Source organism: Ambystoma mexicanum, chromosome 11 (genome assembly GCF_040938575.1).
Source record: "Ambystoma mexicanum isolate Mex_15411 chromosome 11, UKY_AmexF1_1, whole genome shotgun sequence".
NCBI classification, from domain to species: domain Eukaryota; kingdom Metazoa; phylum Chordata; class Amphibia; order Caudata; family Ambystomatidae; genus Ambystoma; species Ambystoma mexicanum.
In genome coordinates, this window is record NC_090934.1 from 918,445,795 (window position 1) to 918,470,994 (window position 25,200).

Below are 25,200 nucleotides of genomic sequence, written 5' to 3' on the forward strand. Positions count from 1 at the left end.
CGTTGTTTTAGGCCCGGAACATCGGGGGTCTGCAGCTTGTCCTACAAGTTGCCTTCCTGCCGGGATTCTGCATCCTAGTATTGACGAGTCCTGTTCTCAAATGCTTCATTTGTTCCTGACTTGCGAGTTGTCTGTTGTCCCCCATTTGCGGTGACTGTCACTGGAACCGGCCTGCCCCCTTCTGGTATAGTGATCTGAAGAGTCCTGCTTGGTGCCTGCTGCATTTCTTCGCTGGAAAGGGTTGCCCTCAGTTCCTGGACCAGACCAGAAACTTCCTTGCACCTACAGCTCCTGGGCATGTTCTACTGGATCTAACGGCGGGAAAACCTACCTCCTGCGACCCCCATACGACATGCCAAGTTCTTTGGGAAAATCACAGTAAGGGCTGTGAGTAGTCGCAATACTTACCGGTGCCCCAATCTCCCACATTATAAAGTTTGGGAAGAACTGAAAAAGCCACTCTAGAAGCTAGGAAAATTATTTTACTTAACTGTAAATCCCTTTGAAAGACTTCTGGAAAAATCTTCACACCCACAGAAACATTTCCTAACTTTGTCTAATCTTCTGAAGGTACTTTGTAAACTTTTAGGCACAAAGACCCATTCAATTTCGGGTTAGACTGAACGTTAGGGCTTGCGGACTAGTTATACAACTGCTTAACTACTTGCCTTTCCTTTCAGGTGTAATGGTGAATTGTATGCATCGTATTAACCAACTATGAGTGTAAACACGTTTTATATTTAGACTTGTGTTATATTATAACCTGCTTGATTCATTTTTATAGTGTGTTTTTGGGCCCTGTCGGGCAAAGTTTGTGTCCAGAACCCTTTGGGACCACTACACACAACTAACACTACAGGTGCAAGCAAAACCAACCTTTGGTATAAGTCTGTACTACACAGTTTTGTGGTAGCACTGCTGAGCAGTCAGGCTTATCTCAAGAGGCAATGTGAGCTGTAAGGGTGTTACACAGAGGTCTATAATTACAAGTATTCCAATAGACTCTTATACTCAAGTTTTCTAATTAATTTATTCCACAGTCCTTTATAAAACATTCACTAGAAGGAGGCAATCTATATCACACAAAAATGTACTTCAGTACTTCACACTATTAGGTTCTGAGGCATTTAAACTACTTTGAAGGAGGAGCAAAATGTCATTTAGAGCATTTGAAGTGGGAGCAAAAAGGCATAAGTTAATAAAACAAATGAACAAGTTACTTTCTTACCTGGTAACGTTCTTTCGATGGGATGGTCCGACGACGTATTCCATATCTATGACAGGTAATGTCCACAGCTGTGCTGCTTCGGAAAATCTTTGGCGTCTGCGTCCTGCGTCGATGACGTTGATGCGCCGTCCCAGAGGACCTCCTCCGACGGCCGACGTCACCCGATGTGATGAGTAGGACGCATGACACCCATAGCCTCAGGTATAGTTATTCCCAGAACGTGTGCCACCAGTTTTCTGCCAGTCAGACACACAAGGCCTTGCGGAACGCAAGCTGCCATCGCAAAAGAAATTCTGCAGCGGGGAAGGCAGAGAGGGAGCGATATGGAATACGTCGTCGGACCATCCCATCCAAAGAACGTTACCAGGTAAGAAAGTAACTTGTTCTTCGAGGGGATTGGGTCCTCCAACGTATTCCATATCTATGACAGACTCCCAAAGCAGTACCAAGCAAGGAGGTGGGACAGAATTTAGAATACAAATTTAGCATGCCCAAACAAATTGCGGAATAGAGAACTGCCTTGCCAAAGGCCAGATCTTGCCCTCTGATGGAATCAAGGGAATAGTGACGTACAAAAGTATGTACTGAAGCCCAGGTGGCTGCATCACAGATGTGACAAATAGGAACTCCCCTCTGCAGGGCAGTAGACGCAGCCACTCCTCTGGTAGAATGGGCCCGCAAGCCAGCCGGAGGGTCCTTACCCGCCAAGCGGTAACACTCGGAGATAGCTAAAATAATCCAACGAGACAAAGTCGGTTTCGTCACAGCTTGTCCCAAACAGTTTCCAGCGTAACCAATGAAAAGTTGATCGTCCACTCTGACCCGGGACACGCGCGAAATATAAAAGATCAACGCTCTCCGAGGATCAAGCCTATGGAGCCTCTCTCCTCTTCCTTACCAGGATGTGGAGGAGGATAGAACGCCGGAAGAACAACCTTCTGGCTCAAATGAAAATCCGAAACCACCTTCGGAAGAAAAGAAGGACGAACTCTAAGGACAACCCTGTCCTTGTGAAACACAGTGAAGGGTGGCTTAACTGAAGGTGCCTGTAACTCACTCACTCTGCGAGCGGAAGTAACCGCAACCAAAAACACAGTTTTCAGAGTCAACAGCCTCAAAGGACAAGAATGTAAAGGCTCAAACGGAGCACCCATAAGAAACTTAAGAACAAGGTTCAAATCCCAACCTGGCACCAAAAAAGGTGACGGAGGGAACACATTAGTGAGCCCTTTCAAAAACTGCGAAATTAAAGGAATCTTAAAATAGGAACACTCTTCAGACGAGCGCTTAAATATGGACAGCGCCGCCAGGTAACCTTTAATGGTCCCCAATTGCAAGCCCCTGTGGGCCAAAGAAAGCAAAAAAGACAAAACCAAGGGAATGTCGCATTCAAAAGGATCCACATTCTGAACTCTGCACCAGTCGCAGAACTTCCTCCAACAGCAACGGTACAGAGACTTTGTTTGCGGCCGCCTGGCCGACAGCAACACCTCCATCACGTCTTCAGGGAGGTCCCAATCCTTATACCTCAACCTTTCAGAAGCCAAGCGTGAAGATTGAGGGATCTGACCTCTGGATGGAGAACCTGACCCCCCTCCCGTGAGAGCAGATCGTCTCGGTAGGGAAGACGACGTGGAGGGCAGATGGACAAGTCTAGAAGGTCTGTGTACCACGTCCTCCGGGCCCACGGCGGAGCAATGAGGATCATCCGGGAACCGAACCTCCGTAACCTCCGCAGCACTTGCGGGATGACGGAGACCGGAGGAAACGCGTACAGCAGTGGGAATGACCACTCCACCACGAACGCGTCTCCTAAGGCTCCTTTTGAAAGAAATTCCCGCGAGCAAAACCTTTCACACTTCCGGTTGACACTGGAGGCGAAGAGATCCATTTGAGTGGTCCCCCAAAGGGCAAAGATCTCCAGGAGAATCTCCTGAGCCAGCTCCCACTCGTGAGAGATCGTGCTCTGCCTGCTCAGAGCGTCCGGCGTCTCGTTGTCGTCTCCGGCCAGATGAACCGCCGAGATCGAAACTTCCTGCTGGATGGCCCAGAACTCGAGCTGCATCGCCTCCCTGCACAGCGGAAGTGACCCTGCACCCCCCTTTTTGTTGAGGTAGTGCATGGCCACTGTGTTGTCCGTCAGAATCAGGACACTCTTCCCGTCCTCCCGCGCACAGTCAGCAGAAAGGCCTTCAGGGCTTGCCTGACGGCCCTCAGCTCCAACAGATTGATATGGAGTCTGGACTTCGACAGAGACCAACGACCGCTGACTGTAAACTCGTTCGCATGAGCTCCCCATCCCGTGAGGGATGCGTCCGTCACGATCGTCACCTCAGGCCAGGGCAGCCAAATTGGGGCCCCCTTCATCAGATTGCCCTCGACGGCCCACCACAGAAGATCCCGGGCTACCGAGGGCGGCACCTGAACAGGGTCCGACAGCCTGCCGGAGGACTGAGACCACTGGAGCTTGAGTGCCCACTGCAAAGATCTCATCCGCAGACGAGCCTCTGGCACCAGAAGAATGCAGGATGCCATGAGGCCGAGCAGTCTCAAGAACTGGGACGCTGGGAGATTCTGGGCAAACTGAAACTTGTTCACCATCTGCTGAATGTGAAGAGCCCTCACCTGAGGAGGAAAACACTGCCCCAGGGACGTGTCGAGCACTGCTTCAATGTACTGGAGCCGCTGCGTTGGTGTCAAATGGGACTTCTTTAAATTGAGGGAGAAGCCCAGCCTGTGAAGGGAGTGGCAGGTGATGGACAGATGATCCAGGACTTGCTCGGGAGAGCTCCCTCTGATCAACCAATTGTCCAGGTAGGGGTAGACGTGAATCCCCCCCTTTCCTGAGATGCTCTGCCACCACCACCATGAGCTTGGTGAAAACCCTCGGGGCGGAGGTCAATCCGAACGGCAGGACCCGAAACTGAAAGTGCGAGTCGCCAACCGCGAACCTCAGGTACTTCTTGTGCTTGGGATGGATCGGCACATGGAAGTAAGCATCCTTGAGGTCGAGAGACACCAACCAGTCCTGAAGTTGAAGGGCCTGGAGGACTTGAGAAAGATTCACCATCTTGAACTTGTCCTTCCTGAGGAGTTTGTTCAAACCGCGCCGCAAGTCCATGATGGGTCTCAATCCCCCGTCTTTCTTTGAAATAAAAAATTAAGGGGAATACCATCCCTTGTTCCTCTCCGCTACAGGCACCAGTTCTATGGCGCCTTTCTCCAGCAGGGCTTGAATTTCCTGCGCAAGGAGCGGATCCGGACTCTTCAAAGAGAGGTTCCCTGGTGGATTGTCGTGAGGCCTCTGCCGAAAAGGAAGACAGTAGCCGTGGGTTATGATCTCCAGAACCCACACATCCGAAGTAATGGCTTGCCACTCTACAAGATGCTGCGCCAGTCTTCCCCCAACCGGCGAACCATGGGACCTGGCCTCATGACTGAGTGGTAGCGGCTGCAGCGTTGCCTGAGGGCAAAGAGGCAACTGCCCGAGCGGCCTTGGCACCTCGAGTACCTTTGTTTCCACCTCTGGCACTCTTACGATGGATTTGACTGCTAGCTCCCCTCGCTTTACTGAAGGACGAGTAATAGCGAAAGGAACCTCCCCTCCATTGCTGTCCCCTAGGACGAAAAGGCGGAGGTTGGCGAACTGCAGCGCCCAACGACTTTGCTGCAGCTTTGGAGGTCTGCAACCTCTCAAGACTCTCGTCAGCCTTGCTGCCAAAAAGGTGTTCACCGTCAAAAGGCATGTTGAGGAGCCGGGACTGCACATCAGGAGCGAACCCAGACTTCCGCAACCACGCAAACCTGCGCATTATGGTGCTCGCCGCCATGGACCAGCTGACAAAATCCGCCACGTCCAAACCCGACTGAACGGCCTCACACATAGCGTCCTTGCCATCCTGACCCATAGCAAGGAAACCATCCCGTTCGTCGGGAATATGATCAGCCGCTAAAGCAACACAGTTACACAGAGTGTGTGTGAAACGAGACAAGGCACATATGGAGTTGGCCGCCTGAAGCGCCATACCCCCGAAGAAAACACTTTCTTCGCCCAGCCGTCAAAACATTTGTCGTCCCTATCCGGAGGGATGGTAGGATACGACGCCTGCTTTGCCGGGGCCGTAGCCGCCTGCACCACCAAACTCTCCGGGGTGGGGTGCTTAGACAAGTAGCAGGGGTCGCTACTGGCTGGATGGTATTTTCACGACAAAGACTTGCCCACTGCCGGGAGACTGTCCGGAGCAGTCCAAGCCGCCGCCACCCTTCTCTGCAGAGCCATATGAAAAGGCAAAACCGGGTCAGTGGGTGGACCGAGATCAAGGATGTCTGTGAGATCATCCTGAACGAACTCCCCTGGGGGAGCTGACCAACCCAAGTACTCGGTAACCCGAGACATAAGGTGCCGATATGAAGAAACGGCATGAGTGCCAGGCTCCGGCCGACAAAACACCTCCGGAGAGGTGTCCAGTCCACTGGCATCATGCAGCGACTGCCTCAGGTCATCAAACTGGCTATGGCCCGAGATAAGGTCATCTGGAACCGTAACCGGAACCAGGCCACCATCAGAGCCTTCATCACCCTCTGAGATGTACTCCAGGCGGGGAGAGGAAGACCTCTGCGGACCAAAGCAGTGCCGGACCTTAGCCATAGCCTTTCTAGGGGCAAACCCCGTGCCACGGGGCCCCTCCGACACCACCGCCTCGAAAGGCGCCGGCGTCGAGGGCGCCGAACGAGTCAGCGCTGGCGTCGACAGAAAAGGTGTTGAGTGAATCGGCGTCGAGACAGTCCTCGAAGCCGGAGCTCCGAGCGTGTCTCTCGACAACCTGGGCGCCGACGGTGTCGACGACCCCCTCGGAGGCGGAGCCGCGAGAGAAATCGTCGACGACCTCGGCGCCACAGGCGTCGACGTCGTCTTCGAAGATGGCACAGGATCACGCGGTCTCGAGCGCGTCGAGGTCCGGGACCTGGAACGGGCATGGCGAGAACGGCTACCCTTGTCTGAGCGGGACCTCTCCCGCGAGCCGTGCCGAAGGCGTACGGGCGGTGTCTCTCGACCGGTGCCGACCGACCCCACTCGGAGGCGCGGACGGACCGGTGCCCTGCGATTCCAAAATCGCTAGCATCTGCTTCCCGAAGGAAGCCCATTCCTCCGGTGTCGCTTGCATGGAGGGATAAGCGACCCGCCGACGGGCGGAGTCCTCGGAAGAGGACGGGGAAGGCGACCTATGCCGGCGCTTCCTGGAATGCCTAGAAGAGGCAGAGGAGTGGCGAGACCGACTCCTGGAAGGAGACCCACCTGACTTCCGACGACGACACGGAGAGTCACCACTCGAGTCATCGGTCGAAAGCCCCGCAGACCTCGACTTCCGGGGCTTAGACACCCAGCCTACGACAGCTTCTTCTTGCGTTCCCGCAAGGCCTTTGCAGTGACCGACTGGCAGTCGACACAGTCATCCGTATCGTGGGCCTCACCGAGGCACCAGAGGCAGGCGTTGTGCGAGTCCGTGACCGACATCTTGGACCCACAGTCCACGCAGTTGTTGAAGCCCGGACGCGGGGTCGAAGATGAGAAAGACATCGCCACGAACAGGTCTTCACAACCAACCGTTCAACGAACCGAGAATAGAAAACAGCAACTCCAACGAGTCGAGGCGTACTGAGATTCACGAAGCGAACACGTTCGCGGAAAAAACGGAACTGAGGCTATGGGCGTCGTGCATCCTACTTATCACACTGGGTGACGTCAGCCGTCAGAGGAGATCCTCGGGGACGGCGCATTGACGTCATCGACGCAGGACGCAGATGCCGAAGCAGCACAGCTGTGGACATTACCTGTCATAGATATGGAATACGTCGGAGGACCCAATCCCCTCGAAATTACAGTTACTCTGAAACAGTGCAAATAGTTTGAGTTCACCAGAGGAGTTGATTCAATGCAATAGATTAGGCCAAAGTCAATGGGCTAAAGTCTTGCATAGGATAAAGCAGTTCTGGACGTTAAACGGAAAAGTATTTGCCAAAGTTCTCAGGAGTAGTTCGCAAAAGAAATATTCATATGTCGGGTCACAAGCTGACTAGGCCTGCAAGTTGCCAAAGTTTCACGCACTTTCGCAGTGAGAGGTAAGTTCTCTCGGTCGGGTTTTCACAGTACCTTACAATGAAGAAAAAGATGCAGCTGAAGACGTCTGTTCCTGGCAGTTCCTGCAGATCTCGCTGTTCCTGAGCCTCAGTCGTGGGGACAAGAGGGAGGATGTCGGGGGACTCCAGCAGTGCACTGGGACTGGTCAAAAAAGCTGGCAAAGGCAAATCTTCGATTCCGGTAGCTGTAGTCAAGCACACAACCTGGTGTCCTTCTCCCTGGCTATTTCGTTTCCTGCAGCACTCTGAAGAAAATACACCCAGCTTCGAAAATGGTATCCAGGTGGCTTACGAGTTGATTGGTCCCACCAACTCAAGGGGAGAAGTCGTCCTTGAAGGGCTTCTCTGTCGAGATGAACTTGGCGATTCGGACCTGCAGCAGGGCTTCACCGGGCAAACCAACGGTCCAGGAGTTGCAGCAGCCGTCCTCTTCCAGCTCATCTTCGGTTCTTTCGTTCCAGTGGTCGACTCTGCCTTCCAAGACAAGAGACCCGCCTTTTAAACAGTTTTCTCCCATTCATTCCAGCCTAGCTGCCACTCACCCAACAGGGTGGCTGTCCTTTCCGGACAGTCAGCCAGCCAATCACGCCAGAGTGCATTTGGGTCTCCTTGGAGACTAAGCACAGGGAGTTTCGGGCACCTCCCTCACTTCCTGCCCACCCCAGACACTCGGGCGCAAGAGGCGGTCTTCAGTCTTGAAGCCCGCCAAAGACATAGGAACAAAGGGACCAAACCTGGTTTGGCACGCAGAGACAAACTCTAGAAGGACCTTTCCAAAAAGAAATGGTGACAAAAGAATACCAGGACCAGTTTAAACAAAGGAGGCTCAGACGCCATCTTGAAAAACATGGCTCCCGCCATTTAACGCTAGCGGGGTTCGCGGTCGGGAAAAATCATGGTAGTTCATTGTAAAACCACTGCCACCAGCCATTTCGAGACACAAGGGTAACATTTGACTGCTATATGAGTTTCTAGACATAGGGGATACTAGGTAACCCCTGCAACACTATTGTAAGATAGTGTGTGCTGGGTCTAGGAATTTGGAAAGACTAGTAAAGTCAATTTCACTTTACTTTCTCTGGGAAACAGTCGTTTATCCCAGAGAAGGTAATTAAATCTTTGGACAGCCTAAAAGGCTTCCCCTGTGTCACTGCACTGAGGGGGCTGTGTGACACCAATGAAAAGATGATGCCTATGGAGTTGTCTAAAACTCCATAATCAAAGAGCACAAGACTAAAACGCACATCAAAATACCTGAGAGAGTGGGGAAAAAAGGTTCACACTGTCTCTAGGTAAAAAAATCACCAAAATCCAGCAAAGCTGCTGGGGGTCTCTAAGGTGAAGGGAATTGGCACATTTATGAGAATTCTCCCCAACAGGGCCTACAGTAGAGTATTTTTGTACTTACCTGTCTAAGTAGAATTGTTGTGTATTTCATTGTGTGTACTCATTGTGGACCCCTGACTCCACTCACCTCTATTGAGATTTAGCCTTGGCCACGCTCCACGCTTACCTCAGTTTTGGCTAAACTCAAGGAGCTTCCCTGTTCACTATAACTAGGGTGGCCTCCAAACATCTGTCCACCAGGCCAGATTTTAGAAATCCATCTTAACAGTAAGCACTTGAAGCAGACTTCCAGGTGCAAAGAACTTGCAGAACATGGCATACAAAGTCTTTCTCTCCCGGTTTGAGAGGATCAGGAGGGAAAAAGTCATGGACTTCAAACCCGCAATAGTGACCAGCACCACTTAAGTTTCCTTTCCACACATCGGTCGCCGGAAGCCCTGATCCAAGAGGGCCCAGGCATTGCTTTTTGGCAACATCCCAGTCCACAGCAGGGATAAAAGCTTGCTTCTCCTAAGCGGTCCACAGAGGGGCCGGGCCGTCTCTGCCGGATTGAATGGTAACAGGATGACCCATGGAAGCCTTGTGGGGGCCAGACCACCCCGTTGTCGCCACCTCTTTCGCTGTGTTATTCTGAAAAGAACCATTAGGCTTGACAGGGACTGGTGCAAGACGTAGGCCTACTGCAGATATGTGGCCAGATCCACAAGATCCTCCCCTTAACCGCATAACTCCTCCGAGAAGTCCTCAACATTAATGGGGTTCCAGCCCAAAAGGGATGGAATCTCCTCCATCATCCAAGATCTTGGATATCTTAGACAGGAATATTCCCCATGAAAGCAGGGTGTACAAAGTGCTGGTGTGGAGAATTCAGCACCAGAGGGAAAAGCTGCAGAGCACTGGAGCATTGTCTATTGCTGGAGCCAGAATTAAACCAGTAGGCATGCGATCCAAAGAGGAACCTCTGCCGGCAAACACTAGCTTGGTGGGTCCTGTGGACATAGCCGGCTCCAAAGCCTTGGCAAAGATGTTGAGCATTTGCAGCCTGAAATTCTGCCACACCTCTGGAGTAAAGGATTGCGTGTGGAATGGTACATGCAACGTAGGAGCAGAGTCCTCTGAGGAATCCCTGGAGCGGGAGTGATGACTCTGCTTCTCAGAGGAAGATGAAGAGTGGTGTATAGAGAAGTCGCTGGGAGTGGGGGTACAGGACCTCTTATGCCGCTTCTTATTTTAGATGAGAGAAAGTTCCTCCATGGGCTCCTACACTGTGATCTTCTTCAACTCCGCGCTCAGAGACATGGAATCAACCTTGTGGTATTACATGAAGAGCTTCTTGGCACGCTCTTGGAGGGACTAACAGTTCGAAGACTGTCAGGAAACACAATTTTAAATGATATGTTCCTCCGTGAGGCAGCAGAGATATACCCTGCTGAAGTCAAACATGAACATTCACCTCCTACAGTCCTAGCAGGGCTGGAAGTCAGAGTTCTTCAGAAACGTAGGCATGATGCAGGTAATTTAGCAAAGGTAAGTGCCATTCCCGTAGAGTATGGAGTGTGCAGACAAAAGACCTGAGGTCATGGGGTTCAGTGACTCCATATATACAGTCACTGACATCGCATCTGGGCGCAGAGATGATGCAGAGCAGCCCTGCTCCTTCTGGTGACTGAAAAAGATTCGGACGGCTCACACTGGAGATTGAGTAAGATGAGGAATGTACGGGTGGAATGAATCCATTACAAATATCACTTAATCTCTTACGCATGGTATAGTAACCAAATGTATAGTGCAGTTCTCATGTTGAGTTGCTGCCACCACATGCTAAGTGCAGCCTAAAGTAACACCATCCAAATCTTGTTAATGCCTCATGTGCATGTTGTAGTTATGTGCGATATACTGTAAAGCCTCATGCAGATGTGTTAGTCATATGGCAAGTAGAAACCCCAAATGCAACAGTAATACTGATCAATCAAAATACTTTATTTCGGGCAGAGCCCTTACAAAGTGTACATGGAAATACATAAAAACATAGCATGCAACATAAAGGAACCAGTAATACCATCCAATGCAAGTTAATATCCCAAATGTATGCCACTGATCCAATCTACCTTATAAGGCATGGTATTACAATCCATTTCTAAAAAATGTCTTTGTGGAGTTGTCCAACCCAATTCTTTTTTTTGTGTGTAAATTCCATTGTATTTTTGGTCAGTTTTACTGGCTTATATTGTTTTATACTGTTTTCTATTCCAAATACAAATCTATTCCAAATCCCTTGTGTAATACCTCCCAAAACACCCTGCTAATTGATATTCGCACCCTTTAATGCATTACTTATTTGCCCAGTGTTTTAAAATGGGTAAAACCACCAAACCTCTCCTCTTAGGTACTTCATGTTTCAATGATATTACTTGCTCAATGTGATTTTAAAAATCCATCTTTTCGGAACGTGGACCTCCTCCCCACCCCCCATAGTCATTGAAATAGAGGTATTGCGGGCTCTAAGATTTAGGCAATGGCCAGTGATCAATGCAGCTCCCAGACAAAGATCAAATTGAACATCTTGGCCCCATAGAAAATATTTGCGAGCACCCCTGGTGTATAGCATCCAAGCATGACCTTTGTAACTATTAAAGACCAGAATTACAGCAACTTCTACTTAAAAATAAAATATAAAAACAGCTCAATCACCATTCCTGAACCACTGACCATGTCCATAGTAAATGCATTTACCTGGATCTTGGATCGCCAGCAATCAGGTTTCCAAATTCTCCTAGGATGTAGCCGCCTACTTTGACTAGATTTTCATGGCATGCTGGGGCTTGCAGGGCCTGTTGAAAGCAGATGCGGAACATTAACAACTTCACACGTCAAAAAGTAGCCCTAAACTGCTGAACACCCCTCTCCTCACCTATCATAGTTTAGCTTAAAAAACATTGAAGTTAGCTGCTCTCTGAAAATGGCAGAATTTCAAAACGACAGCATAGCAACCACTTTTCAGTATTGACCCCAATGCCTCAACTCTGCAAAGATTACAAACTGTTTAGGTGTCCTGAATGCCATGCGGAAATCCTGGGACCATCTACAATTGGGAAAATGTAGTGTTGGCATAGCTCAAATAACCACTCATAACAAGCTGCACAATTTTAGGAGAAATATCATTTGGTGACGCATTTTCTTGTATCAAGTGAGAGCGGCAGTGTAAATAAAAGAGAAGGCAAAAAAAGCCTTCATGCAAATTAACTAAGTAGCCCACTCTGAACTGATCGGGTAAACAAGCAACGCCACATGGGAACTAAAACCCAGGCAAAAAATGATTGCAAAAGGCAGCTGAACAATTCAAGTGATAAATACCCACACACACTTCTCTGGTAGAGCAGGTGTATTATTCTAATGCAGAATGTTCTGTCTGTGGTGCTCTACAAATCACTGAAAGAAACACATACGCTTTCTGGTAGAATGACAGAAAATGCCACGTTGGCAAATGTTAGCAAGAACAGATCTACAACGATGACAAAAGAGTGCTAGAAAATCGGTGATCTCTCCGTCACATTTGGTATTACTTCATTTAAATGTGTCAAAACATTTATATAGATACAAAGCAAGAAAGGGCACCCAATTGGGAAAAGTATGAAAAGTTAATTTGCAAACTAGGTCTCAAGACCCTTAAAATAAGCAAAAACGTTGACGATATTAAAGACATACATTTAAGAGGAATGTTGAAAATCCAAAAACAGTTGTACGTTTAAAATAAATGGAGCAATCCGGTTAAATACGCGAAAAATACTTTGCAGAGAGACTGCACATTATGGATGCCATTCCTGTCTGCACACGCTATTAAAGGGCATAGAGGGGGAGGGGTGGGTTAGCCACTGGCCATACAATCTGCCTCGCAAGAGACGTTCAGGCTCCAGACAGTCACACAAGACACACAAACAGACAGACCTCCCCCTTAGCCTGTGAAAGCAGCAGCTTTCCCACAGAAAAGGTATTCCATGGAAGGCAATTGCAGCCCTGAGCGGGAAGGAAGAAGGCCGAAGAACAATGTTGCAAAGCACAGGCACACATCTCAAGGAACAGCCATCTTCGAGTGCTAGCCACTCTTAGTAGCCATTTGCGATAATTGCAAAAGCACACAAGTAAAAGGTTAAAAACAGTAGGAAAATATCCACTGCCACAGCCCATCCAGGACACATTGTGTTTGTAACCCAAAATGACAAAAGAAAAAGATAAGGATACAAAGTCTCATATCCACACTTCACTTTTTTAGGTTGATGGGTGCAGTTGTAAAAATACAAGAAATCCATAACGAGGCATAGTCTTACGGACTGATCAATCTCCCTATAAAGATGAGCACAAAGCAAGGGAAGTACATCAGGAGGCTTTACATATCTCAAAACAAGTCAGGTGAGGAGTAAAAATCAAGCAAGAAAGAAAAGGTGTCCCGTAGAACTCTATGGTAGGAAAGCAGCAAAAAGAAAACCTTGCCTAACAACGCCTGAGGGAAACATTCCTCCCCAGCTTTCAATTTCAAAGTCTCTACGTTTTCTTCCACGTTCTTCACCCCATTGGCCACTATTCTCAATATTTTCTAGATCTTGCCTGTTCCACTCCTCCTCTTCACCCCTTTGGCAATACAGTCACTGTTCCCCAACACTGCCTTCTCACACAGACATCACCCATTTGGGTACATCACCATGTTCCTAGTCCCTTCTCTCTTCCATCTTCTTGGACACTCTGGGTACTGTTCGGGAGACAATCTATCCTAATGGTAGAATAGAGTTCCAACCAAGCGTTAAACTAAACTCGTAGCTGTGGCAGAGCATTAAGGCTTCACTCAAGGGAGCAAGACTAGTGGCGAGTGAAAGCTAATTTGCAACACACCCCAAAAGAATACATTACACAGATATATTGCAAAATATACACTATTGCAGAGCTACGCAAAACTCATTGGATGTGCAAATAAGTACTATTACTTTACAACATATAGAAAAACTGTGAGCTGCAGTCGGTAACTGCTCTCCGCATGGGTGGTTTTGAAAACCTTGGTGCAATGGTGCTGCCTGCAGCACTGCCAAAGGCTGCCTGATTCCCGGCGCAAGCTATTGGTGCCCTACAGGCCACAGAGACACCTGGAGAGCCAAAACTCTGCCATCCCCCTGGGTTGAAGCCAGAAGTACTTGTTTTACCTCACAGGTGGAGACAGAGAATCAATCAACCCCATGTTACACCAGAGGAGACCCCTTTGAATAGCTCAAGTCCCAGATTCGATATTCAATCAACCAGAGAAGGAAGGAAGCAGAGCAGGATTTAGCCAACATAAGTTAATGGCAAACTGGGCATAAGGGGTGCCAGCAAAACCCCACTACTCAGGATCTAGGGGTCCCCTAAAGAGGATTGTGCAGAAACTCACAGGACCCTAGCACCCAGGGACATGAACTGACAGCGCCAGTCTCTCTGAAGAGGCAAGAGAACCACTCAAGTACAAGGTTTATTTTACAGGGGTAAGAAACAGTATCCAGTACTCGGGGCCTTGCACAATGTACCAGAGACGAAACAGACAGAAGCAGAGAAGCATAATAAATGTACCTTGGATGAAGACCCAGTAGCCAGAAGCCAAAGAAACAACTCACCCGAGGACGTCTTCCAATTCTGATGAAGACTTGGAGCTGGCTAGTCCCTCCTCCTGGGCAATTCACCCATTAGTTATTACACCCGGACTCTCTCCCCAGAGTGGACTACTTTAGTGTCTGTTTAACAGCATGAGAAAGGAGGTCTTGTGCGATGGATCATTGGCCAACAGTCTAGTTTCCCCCATCCTAAGTCAGGCTCCTCTCTTTGCCTCTGTAGGTGTATACAAGATTCCTACAAGCACGAGAGGGGAACTGAGCATGCAGGCGCTGCCAGTTCTGCAAGAACGCCATACCTTAATTTCCTTAATGGGACAGGATTGTCTGTGGTGGCACTGAATGTCTCCGGTCCTAAAACAGGGATTAAGTGGGAGTGGCCCTGGGATTCTCCCCCATGCCCCATAAACCCAAGCTGGTTTGGAAAGGCATCCAGTCCACTTGGTCACCCAACTTGAGGTCCCCAGAGTGAGGTCGGGACAGAGTCAAATTCAACACCATTTTTTACTGCAAGATAGTCCCTTTGTCCCATGTAGCAGCCAAAAATGGCTATCTCCTAGTTTTTCAGCCCTACAAACGAAATCACAGGCTTTGCTGGTTGTCTTCCACAAGATTGTCTGCATGAATCACCATATATGCTAATTCCTCCTTGAAGGCTCTACGGAGCTCCGCAGAGAGGAGGCTGTACGCATAGGATCTGGTTTGAGCTGGGTAGGAGTCTGTAAAACAACCTTATGTAACCTCTGGTCCAAATGGGGCAAGCCTAACTAATGTTACATTTATAAACAAAACAACGTACCCAGTGGTCGTATTTCCATAGCTTGTATATACCAAGAATTGCATGCTTTGCATAAGCCGCCATCAAGTGGTCGGCACAGAGTATTACAACTTTTTTCGGATTTAAAAAATATTTGTCCACAGGGGTGTTCCTATCACACATGTGTACAGGGACCCATGACCCTTCACACAGACACCCTTAGATTGATGGTTCATCTGACATGATGGGAAGTTACTGCATACAGCTAAGCTGTGCTTTGTACTGATCATCTGCTCCAATGTGGTAAGGCTGGGTGGGTGCATGCGATTCTAAGCAGAAATAAGGCACAGAACTAAAGTTACGCAAGTGCAATGCGTGGAGTTTGCTCTAGCAATGAACTGAAGAGGTGTGGTATAGTTGTATACAGCTACCAAGCCATCTTTGGGATCACCTGTTGCAAAGTAAACAGTTGACTTGTTTTTCGCAAGTCGTTGGTTCAACTGAGGTAGTAAATGCCTGCTCTTCAAACGTAAGTGTGTGCAGTGCAACTTCCTTTCCTCTTGTGTGAATTGGGATGAAGGCTGGTAGTTCTATTGATTGCTTGACATCGAATTTGGAAATGTACTTGGGTGAAAAACGTGTTTGCGTTCTTAAAACCACCTAATGCTTGTTTATAGTGCCACATGCTGATCTTAAATGAATCGGATTCTGTTGATAATATACCAAATATGCGGTCAAGAAGAAACAGTGGTTCTGAATGTGTACTGCCTAAAGTTAAGTAGCTTTGATACTGCATAAGTCACCATGGTTGTGGTCTTAAAGCGCAAAGTCTTTGTCCACAGATATGCAAATTGAGACACCACCCAGGGTATTAAACCAGATCGTAGTCTGTGGGAGGAGAGGAAATAAGGAAAAGCGAAGGGGCTGAGGGGTAAGTTGAGTGAGATAAATAGTACAAACTTGGGTACAAACAATAGAGTAAAACATGGCCTTCAGGGCAATCTGATCTTTAGGTGGTTCAGGATATCTTAGCTAGGTTGAGAAAATGTGTTGTGACTGGTTATGGGTGCGTGAAACAGGACTGTGGTATTGTCTGTGTTGATGAGCCCACATGTTTTGAAGTAGTGCTTTGAATGAGCACAAGGCCATCTTGGTTGCTAGGAATTTCACCAAATGTATGTGCCAAGTGGCCAACTGTTCGGTCTATTTAACTTGTGCTGTGAGCTTTTGAAAATGCATCCCCAAACCGCCTGTGAGAGTCTGAAGCAATGGAAATTTACCATGGCTGATCAACAAACGGTCCGCATTTAACATATTCTACAGTCCACAATTGTAGCATGCTTAACATCTTTTACAATATAAGTAGATTGCTCCATTAGCCAGAGGTCAGACCACTGCGGTGAGGCAGAAGCAAGACACTCAGGTGACATTGTCAAGATGATTTATTAAAGTACGAATTTTTCAGGTCTAACTTTCCCCATCGCTATGGGAATTCCCTACCTAACTTGCTAAGTAATGTGCTCGTCATTCAGTCATAGAAGTCCAAATAAAGAAGTTTGCTGTCAAAAACTACCATAATTGGCCCTACCACTATGTAAACCAATTTAGGCTTGTAGAATGGCTCCCTTCTCTTTTGGATACTTTTAGTATCAGTCTGTTAATCAGTATAGGTTTCTCAAATATCTTTTTGTTACTTCCTTGATCAGTCTCTGTAACTTGTGGTAGGTCAGAAGAAGGAGACAGACCAGTTTTTGGCATTCTTGAAACGCTTATTAAAATAACAAGTGGAAAATGCCTTACTATTCCTAATCTACGGATTTCCCAAGGAACCAAACTTACTAAGGTGCTCGCCGGCTTTGTGAAATTCAAAGTAAACAGTTGTCCTCCATCAAAAGCTAAGCTATTCTGTCCCTACGAATAAGATAAACTTAACAAAGACCAGGAGAATGGCCCCCTTCTCCTGGATGTATTCCTCAGCTTTAGTAGACAATTTTGAGATACCTTTTGGCTAGCTCTCGGATTAATTTATTTAGTTCCTCTAAGGGAATTTTCCCAGTCTTTGGTTCCCCTATTCATTCCCATTGTAGACTTCTTCTCTTCTGTGTTATGGGCTTTGGAAACTCCTGTTCAATGTCTTAAGTGTCTCTCCTCATATTATTAGGGATACTGAATCCCTCTTTATGTGGCTGTTATTCACAGCGTTTCTGTAGTGCTTTGACTCCTTATGCAAAAGAAGGTGGATATCATGATCCTCCTCTGACTCTCTTTCTCCTGGAGATATTTATAGCAGATCCAATAGTTATTCTTATTCTCCTGTCCCGTTCTTATATTAGGGAGACAAGTAAAAAGTTTTGTACTGGATCTCATGCTTCTTAATTTCTGAACACTCACTAGGTTGAATCCCTGAATATTTTTTACTATCTTCTTAATCTTCGGTCCCTCACTGGGAGGAGTAGGCTGTGTTCACAAGTGTCTTTCACTCTTATTACTTTTGTACATCTCACTGCTACCAGTATGTCAAGTCCCAGAGTGTGTGTGTCTCTCTCTCTCTCCCTCCCTCTTCTTAGTTTCAGCCCACTCACTGGGACAAGTAGGCTGATGGAATGCTTTATACCCGTTTACCCTCCAGAGTATCGCGCTGTCTCCGTTACCTTGGTTTCTACAGGATGGCGACACAGGGCCTGCTCGCAGGATAAGGACTTCCCATGTAGTCAGGATAGCATCTGTTCTCACTCCTACTCCTCCTGTTTCTTCCCCACATCACCAGTGCTCCAGCTGTCTTAGCATTGCTGCCAGACTGAATGGTCCACCTCTCCTGGGCATGCCACCATCCTGGAATGGTTCCCTCTCCTGGGGTTTTCTTCCCTCGCTCTTGTGCCTTCAGCTTCCTCAATGCTTCATGCCCACAGCACATTGTGGCCTCCTCCCAACTGAGAATCTCACGATTTTCCTCAGCTCTTCTGACACAGCTGATTTGAAACACCCGGGTTTCACTTCTCACGGCCAGTAGTCCAACTTCCCTTTTTATGACAGGTTGGGGGGTCCTCCCCAGATGAAGATTACAGTCTGTTTTCTCTTTAAGTTGAGCACTCTTCATTATTTGTTCCTTCTTCGTCACAGTGCTGTTGGTTCCCAACCACTGAGTAATCGCGATTGCTTGTTCAGCATTCTTCCTCACTGTATTGTTCCTCAGTTTGGATCTTGGGTCTTTTGTCACAATAACAAACAGTGGCTTGGTTTGATGGATGTCTCTGAAGTTCTGATGTGATTGTTGATCCAAAAGAAAGAGGTTCTAGGGAGTTCCTCTGTGGAACCGGAGGCCTAGCCCCCAGAGGGGAGTCTCTCCTGTGAGGTCCTGTAGGCTCTCGCCGTTAGGGGGACCGAGTAGCGGGCTCTCCTCCGTAACCTCATAAGGAAAGGCTCCCCTCTGGGAGAAGTGACTGAATCCCTCAATTCGTCATAAACTCTTCCAAAGGTCTTGGGAGTTTTCCTCTCCCTTTTGGGATCTCTTTCATGGGTTTATTACACCTTTCACGTTCTTGACTGCAGCTCTCAGTATACTCTTGGTTATATTCCTGCCTTTGGGTTGTTATCCCCCTTCCTTTATTATGGTTCAGTTTGGCCGCGTCAACCTTGTATCTGTTGCACTGTTTGCACCCTTTTCCAAGGTAGCATGGTCACTGACTTTTCTCTCTCTTCCTTCAGCTTTTTAATAACTTGTACTTTCGAGTAGTCACACTTTGCATTCACTTTACACTCTTTCCCGTTTTCCCAGGGTATTACTATCACAAGATCTTCTCTCTCAGTGTTCAGCTTCTCAATGGTTTACCCACTTGAGCTCTCACTCTTTCTCTTGAATTGCTTCAAGATCAACTGTTTCCACATAAGTACTGAAATGAGTTGCAACTACAATATAATTATCCCTGCTTCGAGGCCACCTGTAGCTCCTGTTTTCCTGGTTACATTCTTTTTCAAAGGAGAACGTCTTCTGGAGTCAGGTTTCTCAGGATCCTTTTTGCCTGCTGTCAACCACTGGTACCTTTTCTTCTTTGGCATGTGGTTTCTCGCATCCTCCCCATTGCTCTTGGTTTCTTGTCTCGCTTCGGTGTTCCGGTCTTTGAATGTAGGACAGGGAACCTTCAGGCTTCTCCTTCACAATGGACTCTGCGAAGTTGTTTGGATCGTCGGTCCACCGCAGAAGTTTCCCCATGGTCAAGCCACCATCTATTTGCGGAATCCTGCCGTACTGGAGTCTCTCGTCGCTGCCACGCTGCAGCATTGGCGTTCCAGCAGATATGCTAGAGAAAGTTTGAAACTTACATGCGCTCTGGTTCCTGCAGGTTTCATGTCACTTGGGGCCTTACCGTGCCAGCACCCGATTTCCTCTCTTGCTCTGCCTTGAGTTTACGTTATAAGACATCCTCATCTCAGAGAATTGGTTGTTTAAAGGGCCACTCCTTTTCAGAAAAATGATGGCATCTCTCTAGAGTTTCTTTGTCCCATTTTGTAGGTTAAGAGGTTTCTGGACTGAGAGAATATCTCAGGTATGCCATAGTGTATGCCACGGTAGGGAGTTCCTCCCCGGTGAGGTCCGACTTGTCTCTACGGACGGTATTGCGGAGCGGGTTCAGCTCCTTAGCCTCACAGGAGGGGGCCCTTCCTTGGGGAGAAGGGACTGTGATGCAGTAAATGCATTGGAGGGACAGGGCCTGCCTGTCCTTGTCCTGTATTCCTTTTTCATGTGGGTTCTGTGTTTTCTGCACAAGAGTCCATGTGGGACTCCTGGCAGTGCAGCTCTTCCTCTTTTTGGTCATGGTGAACAGACCCTTGGGATACCCTTATGGCACCCATGGATGGGGGTACAACCCTGTACCCCTAGTGTATGCTTTTGGGCACCTGTGTGTTGGGTTAACAGGTTGGTTAAGTACGGGAGCTTGATGGGATCGCACATCGTCAGTTTGCGCAGATGTGGATACCATGGTTGTCTCGCCCACATAGGAGCAACCAGGACGAGCGTCACCTGTTCTCTGTGCATCTTGTTCACAATCCTGCTCATTAATGGTGTCAGGGGGTAGGGGGGAAAAGACTAAGCAAATTTCCCTGATCAGTTCATCCATAGGACGTTCCCCTTGAAGTCTGGCTGGGAGAACCTGGACGCGAAGTCTGGGCATTGCTTGCTTTCTCTTGTAGCAAACAAGTCTAGTGTGGGATAACCCCATTGAGAGAAGATATGGTCTACAACGCTTGAGTGTAGTTGCCACTCGTGTTCCTCTGGTAGGGGATCTCTGCTCCGAGAGCCTGCTAGAGTGTTGAGTACCCCTGGAACATTTTGGGAGGATGGGGACATCCCTCATTTGAATGCCCACCTCCATATTTTTTGCGCCAACTTGGATAGACGGAGTGTGTGGCACTGTGTGCCCCCCTGTTTGTGGACATAGAACATGGCAGTTGCACTGTCTGTTAGAATTGGAACCTGCTGGTTGTTCAGTTGCATCTCGAATGCCTGAAGTGCTTTGAGTACTGCCAGTAGTTCCAGCCGGTTTATATGGTTCTGTGCCGTGACCTGTGTCCACAGACCGTGTGCTGTGTGGTGAAGGTAATGGGCACCCCACCCGAAAAGTGACGCGTCTGTCGTGACAACCACTTGCGCCTCCAGATCGTGGAAGGGTTTTCCCTTTAGCAGATTTTCTCCTCTCGACCACCAGCGTAGGTTTTGTACCCGTGTTGGCGAAACGACCACTAGATCGTCCCAATGACCACTTGCCTGAGACCATTGTTTCGCCAACCACTCCTGCATTGGTCGCATGCGTAGACGCATGTGTGGGACTAGATAAATGCACAATGCCATCATGCCTAGTAACCGCATTGCTTTGCGTACGCTTATCTGGAGACCGGTTTGCTACTGGTGTATTTGCCGCAGCATGTTTTGCACTCTTTCCATGGATGGAAAGGCTAGGCCAGTTTGGGTATCTAATACAGCTCCTAGGAACTGTTTCGATGTATTTGGTACAAGACTTGACTTTTTCTCATTTATCGAGAAGCCCAATTGGAAGAGAAGATCTATGGTTCTTTGCGTGTTTAGTTTGCAAAGATGGGGAGTTTCTCATATGATCAGCCAGTCGTCCAGGTAGGGGTACACTGGGATAGCCTCCCTGTGCAGGTGCGCTGCCACCACCGCCAGTACCTTGGTGAATACCCTTGGAGCCAAGGCTATTCCGAAGGGTAGCACCTTGAATTGGTACTGCTGGTTTGCTACTTTGAACCGCAAGAGTCTTCTGTGTGCTAGGAGCATTGAAATATGAAAATAAGCATCTTTCATATCCAATGTTGCCATGTAATCCCCCCTCTTTAGCAGAGGGATTACTTCTTGTAGCCTAGTCATGCAGAACTTTTGTGGCTTGACATATTTGTTTGCAGGGCGCAAGTCTAATACTAGGCGTATTGTTAGATATTTCTTTGGTACAAGGAAGTATGTTGAATAGATACCCTTGTTTACCTCGTTGGACGGCACGATCGATGGCGTCCTTGAGGAGTAGCGAGTTGAGATGAGTTGTTCCTCTCTTGACGTCTGCCTCTGGCGCGGGTGGAGGTTTGATGGTGTTTCTAGGAGCACCACGCAATAACCTCCCGCTACTGTTGAGAACACCCACTTGTCCGTGGTTATGCCTTCCCATGCGTGGGTGAAGTTTGAAATCCGGCCCCCGACTGGGGAGGCATGGGAGGAGACCTGTAGCGGGGCGTCATTATTTGGGAGCCGTTCCTCCATCTCTGGAAGTGGAGGGTCTTCCCCCGGCCGCGGCCTCTGTGCTGGCCTCTAGGATAACCCTGGGACACTTGACCCTGGTTGTAATTCCAAGATGTATTCTGGTTTTGTTTGTAACCGGAGGCTCTTTGATTTTGGCCACGAAAACGGCTAAAATGCCCCCCCCCCCTTTTGTCCGGTCTGTTTACTAGTAAGTTGGTCAAGAGACATAACTGTTTCATACTCGTCCTTGGCTGACTTCAGAGCATCCGCAACTGCTTTGCCAAATAAAACATTAGGTTCTACTGGCATATTGAGCAAGGTTGCTTGAGTCTCTAGTTTAAAACCGGACTGTCGAAGCCAGGCATGGCGCTTGAGGATAGTGCCCTCTGCGATGATGCATCCAGCATTATCTGCAGTGTCAAGGTTGTTTTTAAGCACACTGCTGGCAGTGGCTCTGACTTCGGCAGCGACAAGGGAAAGTTTAGATTTCAGATGGGACAGTAACCTCGTCCTATTTAATACAGTCGTAGCTCGCCAAAAGTGTGGAATTGTTGGCGATTCTTGCTTGGTAAGCTGCGGAAGTAGCCACCTTCCTACCCATGGTGTAGAGCTGTCCCTGTCCATGTCCTGTTCTCCTTTTTCATGCATTTTCTGTGTTGTTTTCTGCACAGGAGTCCATTTGTGGCATCTGGCAGTGTAGCTCTTCCTCTTTTCGGTTGTGGTGAACCTGCCCATGGGATACCCTTATGGCACCCATGAGTGGGGGTACAACCCTGTACCCCTAGTGTATGGTTTCTGGGCACCTGTGTGTGGCCCCCCAGAGCAGGGTATGGGCTGATGGTAGCTGCATGCTGAATTTGACAGGTGCTCAGAGTATCCTGCATTTTGGGATACCCAGGCCCTGCCATTGGAATCAGTTGATTCTGATAGGAGACAAGATGGCCCCTGTGGCCTCTTGCTTTCTATTGCCTGTTACCTTGTTTTCCCAAAGTCCTGGGAAGCCTTGACTCTGTCCCTTCCCCTGACTGGCTGTTGGTGGAAGTTCCATATATGGTATTGTGGGGAAGTCCAGGCCAGACTGGCTGGAGCCTTTCCAGTGACTGTATGTTGTGGGTACGCCCTTGGGGTGGGACCTGCGTGAATGGAGTGTGTGACCAATGTACATTTCATGTTATGGGTGTCTGTTTTCCGTTGTGTGACTCAATGAATGAGACCGCGCTGCCTGAAACTGGTATGAATGCAGTGTGGTGTGCTGAGAGGCTGGGTACTTGCCCCAATCCACATTCCTTGTTGTGAGTGTCTGCATGGAGATGAAGGGCTTGAATGCAATGTGAGCCTGGTAGGCTGCCTGTCTGCTGAATGCCCTTCGGAATGATTGGCTGCTGAGCTTGGCCCAGCAGTGTGAATGAGAGACAGAACAGTATATCTAGGGACCTCTCACTGACTAGAATCGTTCAGAAGCTTAAGTCGAAACTTGATGCTTAATTTTGAAGCCTAGCAGGAAGAATTGATGCTGCTTTCCTTCATGAATCTAAAAGCTGTTGTGTCTCGAAGAACTGATCCAAAAGAGGACATGGTTAGCAGACCTCTTCCTGAGCTATGAGGGAACATCGTGCAAAGATGATCTTCAAGGCGCCCTGGAAGTCAGTCCTCGAAAGGCTGCCGACGGGAGACGGGGTCCGCCAAGAACCTGAAGTGAAGCACCCAGACATTGAAGTCCATCGTCGTCGACCAGGGTTAGGAGGACCGCCGTGACCACTGCAAGCCCACAGAGTCGTGTTGCCCAGAAGCGCGGACAGCTTGACGCCGTGCTGCTCAACCACTGGAGCCGCAACACTCCATCTTTGCCTAAGACACTTCGAAATCAAGGACTCCCTTGCTTATCACTGTCTACCGCTTTGTCCCGCCAGAGAAAGTCAAGTTTGCCGACGAACCAAGGAGAATCCGCCAGTAGGTGTCCCGCCACCTGAAGTCCACAAAGACGCTGACAAAGATTTGAAAGCCAGCCGTGGTCGAGTCCCGATCGTCGACGCCAACGCCGATGACCCGACACCCTTGCTGGGCCTGCGTTCTTAATCGGTCTGCTTTGCGGCAACAAACTCCTGTCAGCGAGGTGCACCGCACCCCTCATCTTCACACGACATCCACGACTGATCGTCGACGAGCACTGCAAAGTTTGAAGCTGCTCCCTCAGAAACGTGTTCACATTTCTTGGTAGGAATCTCGACGACCCGTGGCTCCTGCTTTAAAGGGAGTCCACTCACGAAGGGCCCGTCAATGAACCATCGAAAGAACTCTGCTAAACTCAAGTACATTGCGGTAGTAGAACATTTTAGAAGGAAACAAGACTATTTTAAATTTATATGGACTGGGCTTGTTGATACACTTTATTTACAGGTTGCCAAGGTGGGGGAATCCTCACATATAACTGTCTCTTTGGTAAGGACAATGTATTCTGCCATTTGTTTAACCCAACTTGTTTTCCCTTCCTATGTCTATCGTTGATTCACTTTACCATTTGATTTGTATGCCATTGAGACTGTCCGCAGTTGGTGCATTTTAAAGGAGTCAAGAGTTAACTGTGGTACCACATAGACATTGTACATATTTATCATATTAGATTTACCAAAGTACAAAGTGTGTTATTGATTGTGTATATATATTGAACCTTATTTATACAAAAAACTGTTATCACATAACACTGTGTGGACATTCCTTTGTGGGGGCTTGGGTACTACACTCTACTTAAGAACAAGCCTGCATAATCTCCTGAGAGCTTAAGCCTTGATTGCTCGTCCATTGCTACTGCATAGAGAATCTTGGCTGGGGGTGCTCTGTGTTTCTACTCTGCCATATAGAGGGCAGGAATACAGAAACCCCCCTCCAGTCTTTACAGGGACAAATTACCTTGATTTGTCACTCCACTTCGCATGAGGAATGATTAATAAACATGAGGCCATCCTCCCTAGCAGTTTCATCCTCTTTCAGCCTGTTACTGGGTAACTTTGTAAAAAAGGAGCAGGCCCAACATGCTGACAATCTTTCGTGAGAGGGGTAATATATTATTCTGTTTGTGTCAAAATGGCTCCTAGAAATTCATTTTGGATTGGAACAAGGCTTTCCACTACGTTCATAAGTGCACATCATTCGCTTTTCACCTCATTTCCATATCTTCTCTTTTGTTCAGTATTCAATAAATCTTGTTACCTTTCAAAAAGTACTTTGCAATTGATTTGGTATCCAATATTCTTCTATTCGGTTTCCAAACACCACTCCTAGAAGTTATAGGTCGATCAGTAATTGCAAATGTCCAATTCCCGCCCCTGGAGTGCCCCGGATACAAGTGTTCCCTTTCTCA

The 25,200-nt window shown here is 48.2% G+C and overlaps 1 protein-coding gene across 2 annotated transcripts in view; it reads right to left on the reverse strand.

Moving 5' to 3' along the window:
- Positions 1-25,200, reverse strand: part of AP2A2 (adaptor related protein complex 2 subunit alpha 2) — a 1,261,084-nt gene that overhangs the window by 382,570 nt on the left and 853,314 nt on the right. For both annotated transcript variants that reach the window (XM_069624009.1, XM_069624008.1), the window contains exon 12: positions 11,447-11,544. In XM_069624009.1, coding sequence (XP_069480110.1) covers positions 11,447-11,544 — 98 coding nt within the window. The remainder of the gene's footprint in view (positions 1-11,446; positions 11,545-25,200) is intronic.